We start from the raw sequence: 15,979 nt of genomic DNA on the forward strand, positions 1-15,979 counted from the left end.
GATGTTGTCCATAACCGTTGCCTGCGGCCCCCAGTCGCGCCCACGGTCCATAGTCACTGTACACTATTTTCTGAACATACCTTCAAAATATATTCAAAATAAAACTGATATTTTCATAATAAAATATCATTTAAGAACCTTGTTGCAATAATAACCATAACCACAAATAAATATGCAAATAATATAAATAAGGAAGTAGCTGAAACAATAAGTCACCCCATTGCTGTTACTGGATACACTATTACTGCTCCAAAGAGAGTCTCCATTTACCCCTCTCTTTCTCTTTGGGTCTACATCCTGGTGTCATTGACCACTCCACTGCCTAGAGGTTGCAGTAGTAACTGAATCCCGGGGCTGTTCTTTACCCAGCTGCGTGGAATCTCTGCACCTTCCCCCCCAGCAGCCCAGTTATTAAGACACTGGGCACTCATTATGCAGAAACCGTGGGCACAAAACCTGTGTTCTGCTACTCCATGACCCTGAACGTGGGCGAACCAACCCAAGTGCGCCACCAGCCTAGCCTTCGAAAGAGATTTTAACACAATGTCTAGCTTTTATTCATAACGTACGAATATATTCACAATATTCTCTTCAGCTTGGAAATGCTACAGGTGATCTTATGTGATATCAGGGATAAGCCACTGGACTGTATGAATTCATGATATTCTCACCGCAAATGGCAAAACTCTAGGAAAGCCAAGCCAATATTGACAAGAAGAATACAATGGACCTATAGGTAGAGGTGTTGCATTATTGATATCATGTTAGCAGCATTCATTTCAAGGAATATTCAAAAGAAATATATGTCATTCGCTTGCCCTGGGTCTCTCAAAACTCTATTGAAATTGCAGCACTTGTTTCTTATAAGAAACTATGTTAGTTTCCATCAGCCCCACCCAGTTCAAATTTCATAAACCCTTACTGATTTTGGTGGACTGGATGGCAGAGTGGCTTAATACACTGCCCTTCATTTTTAGGACTTAGATTTAAATCCAACACACACTGGTTGGATGACAGTCTCCTCTTCCAGTGGGCTGTCAGTATCCTATAGCAAATGAATTTGGGTGATATCAACCCAAACCCTGTGAGGGAATACGCCATATTTCAAAAAGATACACCATAATATGAACAGAATACTGATATTATTAATACATGATATACTGGGTTTAAAAATCTAAAGCCTCGGAGACACTGGCTGCAAACAGAAATACAGGCTTCTGAGATAAGATCAGTTGTTAAACAAAGTTGTAAAAAAGCAAACAAGCTTTGAAATGGGAATTAGTTAAAAATACTAAAACAATTACCCTATTGAAATGACAGTTTGGCGCTTCCGAATGGTCTAGAGTTTGGAGGGAACACAATGAGAAGACCCAGTTTAAAGTGTTAAGAACTAACACGTAAAACAGAAACACGAACATTAAAAGAGGCAAGTGCCTTTGAAAAGATGACATCAAGTAAAAGAAACACCTGCTGGTCAAATAGTTTTTATGCTAAACTTGGATGACAGGAAACACACGATTAAATATGCAACCAATTGAGATAGCTAGAAATGCATGAACCACCCTAGTTGAAGTGTCTTTAATTTAGATATAGTAAAAACCATACCAACAAGAAGACTTTGAAGATATGACTTCAATAGATGACACCAAGCAATTACATTGTGTTTGTATTGAACTTGGAGCAGCACGGAGTCACACTGTTTGCTAAAAACCAGCAAAGCTAACATTAAGAATTGAATGAAAGCATTCGATGAGAATGGCATTAAATAAAAACCATAGCTGTCATTGTTTTTATGATGGTTTTTGAAACACCTAAAGGTAGAGACATAATTATGCATGCAATAGTTGAATTGACAGTAAGATAGAAAGCATTCAAAAGAAAGAATCAATAGACAATTAGCTGACATCAGCAGAGAACTTCAAAGAATAAACCAATGCAAAAAGAGTATAAAACATAGACCTTTTCAACAGAAAGGCAGAACTCACTGAACAGGCAAAGCGTTTCTCAACTCTTCAGAGGCATCTCTGTAAGTCTTTAACTTTGAGTCTCAGGTGATCAAAGAGGTACTATCATTTGATTTTGGTGAATAATCTGGATTTAGAGATAAGTAAGAAATGTAGAAATGTAACAAAGTAAAGATTTGAGAATAAGGATCTCTGAGAAATAAGAAATGTAACCAAGTAAAGATTTGAGAATAAGGATCTCTGAGAAATAAGAAATGTAAGCTATCTGTATTTTGAATTGTTAATGTTGCGACTGATTCAACAGCTGTTAACTGAATGTCAGCTCTTAAATAAAACTATATTTTTAGAATTGTCTCAAAGAGTAAATCTGTATAAACTCGCGAACCCAATTTCTGTACACTCTTTTGTAAGGAGTTGCAGAATTCTGGGGGAGTATTCCGGACCCTCATAATATCCGGAAGGTTACAGTCTAGTTAAACTTATTAAAAGTGCTATCTGAAGGATGGTAACATCTTCAGTCGTTCCTTTCCTTTAGGGGGAGATAGCCTGAACCTTTAGACCCATATAAGCGTTTTATGGAATTCGGCTATCTCTAACTTAAGTTGAGGATGAACGTCTGGGGAATACGCCTGATCTGGGGTAGCCCGAAAGGGCGAGGACTTGTAACTATCCCTTCACCCCGTGTGGCTTGGGCCCGCCGCACAGAACGGCTCCTAAATTGTCCACCCCACTCACGCTGATTGGAGTAGGAAATTTAAAAATCTAACATATGTGCCGTGGGGAATTCTCTGCCGAGGTTGGGGCTGAGGCACATTTATCGGCATTTAGTCCAGGCTATACCTGTCCTGGGAGAGTTTGATGCCAGCACCGATGCCAGAAATGGGATGGCATTTGATGAATACAAAATCCACAAAGATAGAAAATCTCCGCTCATTTTCCTGACTTGACATGGCATAAGTTCAGCTTGTTCTCCTGCCCCTTGGAGGATATTGCTTCTATGATTTGAGGTGTTCCAAACATTACACAGTGCTAAGCACTGCTTTGTGCTAACCAAATGGAGACCTCATTTATTCAGCGGGGAAAGGGTTATGATTTTACAAGCACAAAACTATAGATTTTCGTGTCACTAGGTGCAAATTTCCAATCAAGAAAAGCAGGTTCTGGCCACAGCAGTGCGCAATGAGAGATTAATGGACTAATGGTTAAAGACTAGTTTGCTTTCCCTGATACAATTTACATAACGGCTCAAATATTTTCTCACAGAGTGTGGAAAACGAGGATCCAAGAGAACGAAACTGCCCATTGAGGGGCACACAATGCAGCCATTGTACAGTTCCCTTTAGCCCAGTTTCCCAGATCTGTGAAAGGACAAATGTCATTGAACACATCCAAAACATTTTATTTTTAAAAGGATGCATAACTAGGAAATTCAGCCTTACGCTGTGTCTAAACTAGCTCTGAAAATGTTAGTTTTACTTCCGATAAGTTAAGCAAATGTATTATGGCGCCTGTAAAATGAAAGTAGCTGTTGGCACGGTAACACACGATGACTAGTTTAATCACATGGTTCCGTTATTGAAACGGCTCAGTCTGAGCTCACTTAGTTCACTCTGATGTCAAGATGAATTTGAACAGGACAGACATTTTGGTGGGATTCACCATCAACGGAACAGACCATCATAAGGGCCTGGATGATGCTGTTTTGGGTAAGCAGCACTGATTGCTCATTACAAATCGGGTTAAAGTTGGTCGTATAAGCTGCATTCTCTCTCTCTACCCGTGCCTCAACTGGTAATGCAAATGTGTCTGTTCCTGTTTTGCAGAATTTAAAATCATGAACATCACCATGGCCTCCGTAGCATTGTGTATATTGGTTGTGACTGGAATTATCTGTAGCCTCTCCTATCACAGGCGAAGGAGGTATAGTAAAATATTATGGGATGTATCAGTTAGAGGACATCCGGTTATTGTTCAGTCACCCATTCGTCCCCAATGGATTTGATTTGGTTTATAGTACAGAATAATTGAATAAAGCGGATCATCTTTCCGTTCACCAGAGAGGTCCTATTCAGGAGACCTTGATATACATTATCCAGCAGTTAATGAACACCGTGCTATTAAAAACATCAATTTAAAGAAAATATTTGCCGAGGCATAGGTTCAATTCCCACACAATTCATAGCGTGTATTTAATAGAAACCATTTGATAAATGGAACATGTTTGATCGCTGTCAGATTGGTCCTGTTAAGAGGCCTTTACTGTATATCACTTCACAAAAAAGTCACTGTTTCTTTTAAAGACAGAAATTCATAGGCAAAACCTACATGACATTTCTCTTATAAATGTTCAGATCAAAGCATTATTTGAAGGCACTTTAACCCTCCGAGGACTGAGTCTCCTTGGCAGCCTTCAAAATACACATCTTTTTCCTCATCGATTCTAATAGATTATTTCCTATAAACGACAGCACTTAATATTGTGAAGCAGGATTTACAAATCGTTACGTCACACTCCATCAATCAAGAGTAATCATTACCTACAGGTTATAAAATAGAACTGACAGGTGTGGCCCAGAGCAACAATACAGAACTACAGACCTGTAAATGGGTAAACTGCAGCAGTCTCCACTCACTGGAGGCCGCAGGGTTATTTTTAAAGTTTTGATAAAAGGCAGTCTGGAATTTTAATTCATTTTTTTAACACCCCATTATTTTAAATATTTCACCCCACGCCACATTCCTTCATCCAAAAGAAGGGCAGCCAGCCTACTCCAGATTTCCTTTAGGTGCAGAAAGAAATAAGCACAGCTTCTGGGAAAGGGAAGACATCTATTCATCCGAATACAGGATATAAAATGGACAAAATTGCTTTCCCTTATGAAAAAAAGATTAGCATTTATATAGAAAGAAAAAGAAAGACTTGCATTTATATAGCGCCTTTCACGACCACCGGACGTCCCAAAGTGCTTTACAGCCAATGAAGTACTATTTGGAGTGTAGTCACTGTTGTAATGTGGGAAACGCGGCAGCCAATTTGCGCACAGCAAGCTCCCACAAACAGCAATGTGATAATGACCAGATAATCTGTTTTAGTGATGTTGAGTGAGGGATAAATATTGGCCAGGATAACTCCTTTATAGCTCCTTGCACGACCTCAGGACGTCCCTTTACAGCCAATGAAGTACTTTTGAAGTCAGTCACTGTTGTAATGTAGGAAATTGTTACACTTTTTGTTGTTTTCCTGTTAAGGAGTTAAATGGAAGGATTTCTACTGTAAATAAATAGAATCATAGACTCCTACAGAACAGAAGGAGGCCATTTGGCCCATCGTGCCAGGACACCGGGGAGAACGCCCCTGCTCTTCTTTGAAATAGTGCCATGAGATCTTTTACGTCCACCTGAGACAGCAGATTAACGTCTCATCCGAAAGACAACACCTCCGACAGTGCAGCATTCCCTCAGCACCACACTGGAGTGTCAGCCTAGGTTTTTGAGCTCAAGTCTCTGGAGTGGGACTTGAACCCACGACCTTCTGACTCAGAGGAAGAGCGTGCTAACCATCGAGCCACAGCTGACTAACATGGGCCTGAATATTAAAGGTTAATTTTGGATACAAAATTCCTTCTTTTAAAGAATTATTATCTGGACAATGGCAGCCAGGATTGATATATTTTTAAACACTTTTTTTTAAATTTCAACCCTCCTCACATGCCTTCCTCCAAAAGGACAGGCAACCAACCTGCTCCTAGATCTCTACTGTGGTTGGTCTTTACGTGACCACTGGGAGGGGAATGAGAGCAGCACACTACAGAAAATTGCAGGTCGCTCTTTGATCCCAGCACTAGATACAAGATTGCATTCACTAGTGCCGATTGGCTTTAGTTTTTCCAAAAGGTTTTTGTCTGGCCCATAACAGGGAGCCCTCATCCTACTCTTTCTATTGGTAAATTTGGAAAAGTTGGGATGAAGAGTAGCAGACAAGAGTTCTAAAACCTGCCTATGCTGAAGACGTGGTATTGTTTGCAGTTTGAGAATTAATTTGGAGGTCCTGTCTATCTATCTGTTCCATTAGTTTAAGTGGCTCTCAAAGATCCCATGGTATTATCCAAAAGGCAGCAGGGAATTCTGCCATAATCATGGCCAACATTCCTCCCTCAACTAACAAATAAAACATCTCATTCCTTTCAGTGGGATGTTGCTGGTACAAAATGATTGCCAAATTTGCCGATAGTCATGGCAAAGGTTCGGAGAAGTTCTTTGAGACGTATAAATGCAAGTATTATTTAATTCCCCAGTTGCAGTTCTAGCCCATGGGAAATAATGTCAAACACCATATAAATAGGATAGGTGGGGGAAAAAAACAGAATAATTATTTTGATAACATCTCCGAATAAATTGAAACATGGTTAACTCACTTTTATAATATTCAAGGAGAAAATTGAATGAGAAAAACGAAAGGCCATTATCAAAGTCTGAAAGCATCTTTCTTTTAAGTTTCTCAGGAATCAGATATAAAATATGATCAATAGGCAATTAAAAACTCTGATCAATCTAATGAGCATGAAGCTATATTTCAGCAGTACTTCAATCGCATTCAACTATTGCCCTTACAGTGTAGATTATATATCAGAGCACCACTACCAACAATTCAGGCTCAAAAACTTGTGTCTGGAACATCTCTTAGGCAGTCCCTCGGAACCGAGGATGACTTGCTTCCACATTAAAAATGAGTTCTCAGGTGACTGATGAGTCCAATGCGGGACCTACAGTCTCTGTCACAGGTGGGGCAGACGGTGGTTGAAGGGGCAGGTGGGTGTGGGGTGCTTGGGTTGACGTGCGCTCCTTCCGCTGTTTGCACTTGGCTTCCGCTTGCTCCCAGCAAAGAGACTCGCGATGTTCGGTGCCTTCCCGGATGCTTCTCCTCCACTTTGTGCAGTCTTGGGCCAGGGATTCCCAGGTGTCGGTGGGGATGCTACACTTTTTCAAGGAGGCTTTGAGGGTGTCCTTGAAGCGTTTCCTCTGCCCACCTGGGGCTCTCTTGCCGTGTCGGAGCTCCGAGTAGAGCGCTTGTTTTGGGAGTCTCGTATTGGGCATGTGGACGATGTGACCCGTCCATCGGAGCTGATCGAGCGTGGTCAAAGCTTCGATGCTGGCGATGTTGGCCTGAGCAAGAACACTGACATTGGTGCGCCTATCCTGCCAATGTCTGGAACATATGAAGATTATGGTGGTGAGGGGGTGAGTAACAGAGGTTTTCAAAATGATGAAAGGTTTTAGGAGGGTAAATGGCGAAAGATTGGTTGGCGAATTGATAACAAGGGATAGAAGAATGAAGGGGGGAATTTAGCAGAATTGTTTTCACACAGAGCATGGAGTGCCGTACCACAAATAGCTAATGAGGCAGAGACAATGACAATATTTAAAAGGGATACATATTTGAAATGGAAGAACTAAAGGGTAAGAAGGAAGGACAAGTAGTGAATTAAGAGTAGACAGCTCCAGTTGAACATCTAGCACCAGAGCAGGCAATGCTGGAACTTCTACGATTGCTCTTCTTCCTCTTTCAGCCTTGGTGGGGATCTGTGTTATGGGTGTAGGTTCTTCATCTTGGTTTCACAAATTAAAAGAAAGCAAATTAACTTCGTCCTCTAAACGTCGATTAATTTTGTTTCATAAATGAAGACTTTTCCCAACAACTTTCTACTCAGCTTAGGATTGTTAGAAAAGAAATGATGCTGAATTTGGCCTTAATAATACTGTACAAGCTTCTGGCCTTCATTTTTTCCCAATACAACACAGAGCAAATCTGACATTTTGAGACATTTTTAATTAGAACACTTTTCAAATGGGCCTCTACCACTGTTGCCGCAGTCGCTCTCAATTCATTCTCGCTCAAACACACAATGAACACGGGCTGATCCGACAGATTAATTTACTCATTTCCAATTTAAGGCATACTTTAACAACAGCTTGTGTTACATTTGATAAACGTGATGGTGATTAATGCCAGTGTGCCCATTTCTTCCTGTAAGCGAACACTTCATGACTCACAAGTGACAAAGGCTCTGCATCAGGAGCATTTGACACTGTGTTTTTAGGCTGCAGGTACAATTGGACAGTCAAATAAGTTTATTCGGAAATCCCTTGCAAACATGCTGAAAGAATAGAAACATAGAAGATAGGAGCAGGAGTAGGCCCTTCAGCCCCTCGAGCCTGTTCCGCCATTTAATGACATCATGGCTGATCATCCAAATTCAGTACCCTGTCCCTGCTTTCTCCCCATATCCCTTGATCCCTTTAGCCTTAAGATTGAAAACGGTTAGATACACCATGTGGCTCCACAATGGCTACATGCACCATGTCATGTGATACAGAAGGATCCCACTCCAAGTTCTGGTCTGTGGCGAGTTAGCTGAACTCAGCCAGGAGATTTACCAGAATGGTTCCAGGTATGGGGGATTTTAGCTACAAGGTTAGGCTGGAGAAGCTGGGGTTGTTCTCCTTGGAGCAAAGGAGGTTGAGGGGAGATTTGATAGCGGTGTACAGGATTATGACAGGTTTGGATAAGGTAGACAGAGAAGGGCTGTTCCCATGAGCTGATGGTACAAGGACTAGGGGTCACAGATTTAAGGTTTTGGGCAAGAGATACAGGGGGGATGCGAGGAAGAATTTTTTTACGCAGCGAGTGGTGATGACCTGGAACTCGCTGCCGAGGCGGGTGGTGGAAGCGGAGACGATCAATGATTTCAAAAGGAAATTGAATAGGCACTTGAGGGAAATAAACTTGCAGGGTGACAGGGATAGAGCGGGGGAATGGGATTGGATTGCTCTACAGAGAGCCGGCATGGACTCGATGGGCCGAATGGCCTCCTTCTTTGCCATTATGACTCTATTGCAGCAGTAAGGACACTGCTCAATGGCATCAGTTCCCCCAGGCCAGAGAGGGAGAAAAAATCAGCCAAATTTCCTGCTCCAGATTGCCAATTAGTATCTCAGGCTAAAACGTGCAAGTGTCGGGCAGGATTGGGAACAGATGTAATCCCTCTGGGATCAAGTAGCTTGCTGTGCTTACAAGTCCAGGATGAGCGAACAACAACACAGCGCCTTTCATGTAATAAAACGTCCCAAGGCGCTTCACAGGAGTGTTATAAAAAAAAAACTACAATTGACACAGAGACATATAAGGAGATAACAACAGAAAATGCTGGAGACACTCAGCAGGCCAGGCAGCATCCGTGGAGAGAGAAACAGAGTTAACGTTTCCAGGTCTGTGACCCTTCGTCAGAACTGGAAAAAGTTAGAGATGTAACAGGTTTTAAGCAGGTGCAGAGGCAGGGAAAGGTGGGGGGGGGGGGGGGGAAGAATAAAAGGGACGGGCCTGTGCTAGGGTGGAAAGCAGGAGTGATTGAATGCTGCAAATGGGGATGGTAGAATCATCAACAGCTGACATGTGAAAAAATAGGGCATGGGGTTATAGTCTGAAATTGTTGAACTCACTGTTGAGTCCAGAAGGCTGTAAAGTGCCTAATCGAAAGATGAGGTGCTGTTTCTCGAGCTTGCGTTGAGCTTCATTGGAACAGTGTAAGAGGCCGAGGACAGAGAGGTCAGAGTGGGAGTGGAGGGGAGAATTAAAGTGACAGCGACCGGAAGCTCGGGGTCACCCTTACGGACTGAACGGAGGTGTTCATATAAGATGTTAGGGCAGATGACCAAAAGCTTGGTCAAAGAGGTAGGTTTTAAGGTTTAAAGGAGGAAAGAGAGGTGGAGAGGCGGAGAGATTTAGGGAGGAAATTCCAGAGCTTAGGACATAGGCAGCTGAAGCCACGACCACCAATTGTGGAGCGCAGAGGTCTAGGCGGTTTGTAGGGCTGGAGGAGATTAGAGATAAGGAGGGGCGAGGCCATGGAAGGATTTGAAAACAAGGATGAGAATTTTAATAACAAGGCATTGCTTAACTGGGAGCCAATGTATTAATTAATTAATCCACTAAGAATAGCCAATTGGGTGAAATATAAGAGAGAAACCAGTGCCTGTGAACCTGCTCATTTGCATATATCTCAAGTTGCCGAAAGTAACAGAACTTGAGTGTTCTGATTTAGGATTCAGCCACCACTGAGACAAGAGAACCAAGAACAGCTTTTCTTCCAAGTTTCCAGGACTATAAATTTCAAACAAGAGTAACCACTGAATTAAACAAATAAGCGCAAAATAAAGCCGAGTTGCCTGGGATCAAGGGCCGAATTGCTAAGGCCCGTGGCCACATATCCATTGGCCAGCAGTTTGGACATTGCTTCACTGGGCCATCCACAGTCATAGGAAAACAGGAGCAGGAAGTAGGCCATCCATACCCTTCAAAAAGATCGAATAGTAGCTAGATTTCCCGAAGTTATGAAACAATTGGTAAAACCTTTAAAACTAGGATATAAACAAGGAATGTTGGGATTGCAAAGCAAGTCAGACAGTAACTAAGAAAGATGGTCTTGTGTCACTTTTGACCAGAACTGAGTTCTGCTCAAGAACCATACCCAAAACATCAGCCTATCTTTCTTTTACAGATACCAAACAAGTTGCTGTGTTCTGATGAAGGGTTTTGCCCAAAATATTAACCTGCCTTTCCTCTCGTATAGATGCCGACAGATCTGTTGTGTATTTCTCGCATTTTCTGTTTGTGTTTCAAACTTCCAATAGTTGCAGGTTCTATTTTTAAACTTCAGGAAATCTGATGTGGATTAATATTCGTCGCTCTCACACATCACTCGGTGTAGCAAGCACACCACATTCTAGCCTGAGGAAAAATTAGCCATCAAAGCCTTACCGTGGCTCAGTGGGCAGCACTCTCGCCTCTGAGTCAGAAGGTTGTAGGTTCAAGCCCCACACCAGAGACTTGAGCACAAAAAATCTAGGCTGACACTCCAGTGCTATCCTGAGGGAGTGCTGCACTGTCAGAGGTACCGTCTTTCGGATGAGACATTGAACCGAGGCCCCGTCTGCTCTCTCAGGTGGACGTAAAAGATCCCATGGCACTATTTCGAAGAATGGATTATCTGGGTTGTTATCACGTTGCTATTTGTGGGAGCTTGCTGTGCGCAAATTGGCTGCCACGTTTCTGACATTACAACAATAAAGGTACTTCATTGGCTGTAAAGCGCTTTGGGACATCCTGAGGTCGTGAAAGATGCTATATAAATGCAAGTCTCTTTTTACCAGCTATTCATTACAGCATCGACTTCAAAACACTGACCAAGGCTTGAATTGTTCATTCACCTCAGAACTTTGACCTGCACATTATGAAAGCCAGATAGCAGAAAAAAAGAGGCAGAAAATGAAATGAAGGAAGAGACACAATTATAAATAATTAGCCTTTGCAAAAGTGATTTTAGTTCAGCTAACAGTTTGATTACCAAGGTGACCAACTGAAATGCAATTTTGCTTAAAGTGGTTTGGGTGTAAATTAACATCGAACTTCAATTTGTTCACATTAATTATTTTTTTTAATTTGAGCCGGGAGAAGAAATATTGATGTACTTACATTTTCATTTCCACTTTGCAGGCGGCTTCAACAAGCCAGGCAGTATGAGAACACAATCAAAAGCAAGCCAAACACTGTCAATGTGAAGAGTGTGAAAAGGACAGCGAGTTCTTGCAAGCCATCGATTTTCATGAGAAAACCAGAGAACAAACACAGCACAAAAATATTCTTCATTTACCAAAACCCAACAATGGCATCGTCAGAGGAGTGCATCATTACTATTTGAACTGAGAAACCTTACAGAAGTTGCACAGATTGCAAATGTTCTCTCCTTGGTAAAGATTGCAAGATTAAAAATATAATTTATATAATACTCCACCACAGTAAGTCACCTTTTTCAACTACAGGTACACCCTTAGATTGCATTGGTTTTTAATCTATAACTGCACCAAAGTTTTCTCCAATATCTGTATGATGCCGAAGGTGAGTGAGCACCCCCCCCCCCGCTCCCCCACCCCCCCGCTCCTATGTACCTCGTCAGCTTGGCTCAGTTGGTATCACTCTTGTCTCTAAATCAGAAGATAACAGGTTCAAGCCCCACCTCCTGGGCTTGGACACAGAGGGAGTGCTGATTGTTAAAGGTGCAAGCTATTGGATACGATGTTAACTCAAGTCTGTCAGCTCTGATGGAGATAAAAGATACCACAGCATTTTTTGAACAGGGGCTTTCTCCGATGTCCTAGCCAACATTATCCCTCATTATTCATGTTGCTTGAGAGGCATTGCACAAAACTGGCTGCTGCGTTCGCTTGCAGAACAACCATGGCTACGCTTCAAAAGTAATTCAATGATTGCAAAGTGCTTTGAGGCATCTTGAGGATGTGATAAAGCGCCAGTTACCTTAACCCCAACCTCAGAAAAGTGGCACCTACTTCTCACAGCAACTATACAAGATTCTGAGGGGGATTGACAGGGGTGATGCTGAGAGGTTGTCTCCCCCTGGCTGGAGTGTCTAGAACTAGGGGGCATAGTCTCAGGATAAGGGGTCGGCCATTTAAGACTGAGATGAGGAGGAATTTCTTCACTCAGAGGGTTGTGAATCTTTGGAATTCTCTGCCCCAGAGGGCTGTGGATGCTGAGTCGTTGAGTATATTCAAGGCTGAGATAGAGAGATTTTTGGACTCTAGGGGAATCAAGGGATATGGGGATCGGGCGGGAAAGTGGAGTTGAGGTCAATGATCAGCCATGATCTTATTGAATGGTGGAGCAGGTTCGAGGGGCCGTATGGCCTACTCCTGCTCTTATTTCTTATGTTTTTATGTTATCAGTGAGGCCTTTGAATGAGATTGCCATTTTAGTGCCAGTTTTGTGCTGTGAGCCCATGCTTGCGAGGAATTGTTAAATTCATTGCACAAGGGCCTTTTACCATCAATAGTGTTCCGTCCAATAGAGCATCCAAACAATTTGTTTATAAAGCTCGTTGTAAAATTAGAGGAACCACCCACATTTGTAGAATCTTCGAATAAAATTATTCTCTCAAGTCGCATTCAGAGCGGTGATTGTTGGATTAAGCTGGCAGCTCCTGACTTGGAGCCCACATGTCATCTCTACTCACGCAATCTCTCCGAAATTAAGATGGACAGCCACAACGTGTCCTAGCCGATGTATTCATGTGTTCCAATCACTGCACTTGAAATGCTAGTAATTGGTCTGTTTTCACAATACTTGCATTGAGTTAACCAAATTTATCTCTAACTAGTCCAATAATAAGGCTTTGAGTTCACAGCTGCCTGGGGTATCTCCTCTCTACTTTGCCATTTGCTCTCCCTAATCTATTCTATTTCCAAATCTATTTCAATGTCTAACGCTGCTTTTCTACTTTTGCTATAAACGTCATAGTACACCCTTTCAGTAGTCGCCCAGCACCTTCCCAAAGAAGAGAATGGGTGGTGTCAATGGCTCCAAAACATTTATTTTTTTAAATAAAGAGAAGCAACAACAACTTCTGATCCTACAATGATGAATACAATGGAAGGCAGGATGGGAAAAGGCCATTTTGTCAAACAAGCCTGCCCTGTCCACACGTGCTGCAGCCAAGGACTCCATTAGCCGACCCAAGTCATGTCATTTTCTGGGAAAAGAGAAAAAAATACTCGTGACCGATTTAGGATATTTTTCCTGGAATGCAGCGGTAGGATTCTAGAGTTGCGCCTGACTCACATGAAAGCTTTTGAGGCCTATAAACCAAAACTGGCCCTCCCGGCACTGCTCCTCCCCCCGCTTACACTCGCACCCGCTCTTCATCGCCAGACACCAGCCAGAAGCAAAGCTAACACATCCAGTTGCAGTTCACAAAAAGTGCAAGTGGGTCTCCACTGCTACCAGAAGCAGAGCGAAGACCCACATAAACACCAAATAACCCAGTGCCTTCCACCTCTTCCAAAGCTCCAAATGCAGTCATGCATATAGAACACAGTTCATTTATTAATAACCTGTTACAATGATACAAGTCAGCAACTCTAATAGCAGTTCCGCTTCTATCTCTTACTTTGTCAAGTGTCAGCCTTCGCTCAGTGGTACCACTCTCGCCACCGAGTAAGAAAGATGCCCCAAAGCACTTTGGAACCAATGAAGTATTTTTAAGTGCAGACACTGTTATAACATAGCAAGACCCAGCAGACATTTTGCACAGCAAGATCTCACGAACAGCATTGAGATAACTGGCCAGATAATCTGGTTTTTTTTGGTGGTGTTAATTGAGGGATAAATGTTGGCCAGGACAGGAGAACTCCCTTGCTCTTCTTCAAGTACTGCCATGAGATCTTTTACATCCACTTCAGAGGACAGGTGGGACCTTGGTCTCACGTCTCATCCAAAAGATGGCACCTGCGACAGTGCATCACTCCTTGAGTCCTGCGCTGAAGAGTCAGCCTAGATTATGCACTCAAGCCTCTGGAGTGGGGTTTAAACCCATAACCTTCTGTCTCAGAGGCGAGATTTCTACCACTGAACCAAGCCAAACACCTTACCCATCAAAGGACCAAGGACAGCCCATTCCAAATGACCCGGCCCATGAAATTCATAAAGGGCAAGATAATGAATAAGAACTAGCTTGAGGCCAGATAGCTCCCACGAGGATACCCAGGGCAGTAGAACAGTCTATGTCCAGTCAACTGCACTTCTATAACACAAAAGCTCCTTAGGCCTGCAGGTGCAAGGGGGATTTTTGTGCAAGTATTGCAAATTGACAAAGTGATGCAGGAACACCTCCAAGTAACTGCACCTGTATTATCACCTCTGCTCTTCAAAAATCTCCAGGTAAGATGCCTGTGGTTTCAAATCAAAACGTTTGCAGAACAACCATATTTCAGCTCAGCTCATCCATCAAGATTACTGCTTTTTAAAAAAAAATTACATTCGTTTATGTGATCTGGGCATCACTGGCAAGGTCAGCATTTATTGTCCATCCCTAGTTGCCCTCGAGAAGGTGGTGGTGAGCCACCTTCTTGAACCGCTGCAGTCCGTGTGGTGAAGGTACTCCCACAGTGCTGTTAGGTAGGGAGTTCCAGGATTTTGACACGGCGACGATGAAGGATCAGCGATATACTTCTATGGTGTGTGACTTGGAGGGGAACTTGGAGGTGGTGGTGTTCCCATGCGCCTGCTGCCCTTGTCCTTCTAGGTGGATGAGGTCGCAGGTTTGGGAGGTGCTGCCGAAGAAGCCTTGGTGAGTTGCTGCAATGCATCTTGTAGATGGTACACACTGCAGCCACGGTACGCTGGTGATGGAGGGAGTGAATGTTTAAGGTGGTGGATGGGGTGCCAATCAAGCCGGCTGCTTTGTCCTAGATGGTGTCGAGCTTCTTGAGTGTTGTTGGAGCTGCACTCATCCAGGCAAGTGGAGAGTATTCCATCACACTCCTTACTTGTGCCTTGTAGATGGTGGAAAGGCTTTGGGGAGTCAGGAGGTGAGACACTTGCCACAGAATACCTAGCCTCTGACCTGCTCTTGTTGCCACAGTATTTATGTGGCTGGTCCAGTTAAGTTTCTGGTTAATGGTGACCCCCCAGGATGTTGATAATGGGGAATTCGGCGATGGTAATGCCATTGAATGTCAAGGGGAGGTGGTTAGACTCTCGCTTGTTGGAGATAGTCATTGCCTGGCACTTGTGTGGTGCCAATGTTACCTGCCACTTATCAGCCCAAGCCTGAACGTCGTCCAGGTCTTGTTGCATGCGGGCATGGACTGCTTCATTATCTGTGGAGTTGCAAATGGCGCTGAACACTGTGCAGTCATCAACGAACATCCCCATTTCTGACCTTATGTTGGAGGGAAGGTCATTGATGAAGCAGCTGAAGATGGTGGGGCCTAGGACACTGCCCTGAGGAAATCCTGCAGCGCTGTCCTGGGGCTGTGATGATTGACCTTCAACCACCACAACCATCTTCCTTTGTGCTAGGTATGACTCCAGCCAGTGGAGCGTTTTCCCCGATTCCCATTGAGTTCAGTTTTTCTAGGGCTCCTTGATGCCAGACTCGGTCAAA

The 15,979-nt window shown here is 43.1% G+C and overlaps 1 protein-coding gene across 1 annotated transcript; it reads left to right on the forward strand.

The window, feature by feature from the left end:
* Window positions 1-3,366: 3,366 nt before the first annotated feature.
* LOC147113364 (uncharacterized) lies at window positions 3,367-11,806 on the forward strand. The gene is made up of 3 exons (XM_085994010.1): window positions 3,367-3,670; window positions 3,788-3,884; window positions 11,515-11,806. Exons 1-3 carry the CDS (start codon window positions 3,586-3,588, stop codon window positions 11,717-11,719), a joined length of 387 nt encoding a protein of 128 aa, XP_085850136.1. The 5' UTR covers window positions 3,367-3,585; the 3' UTR covers window positions 11,720-11,806.
* Window positions 11,807-15,979: the final 4,173 nt, after the last annotated feature.

The sequence above is a fragment of the Somniosus microcephalus genome, chromosome 8, assembly GCF_052327205.1.
Source record: "Somniosus microcephalus isolate GS21.2 chromosome 8, FLI_Smic_1.0, whole genome shotgun sequence".
In the NCBI taxonomy this organism is placed as follows: Eukaryota; Metazoa; Chordata; class Chondrichthyes; order Squaliformes; family Somniosidae; genus Somniosus; species Somniosus microcephalus.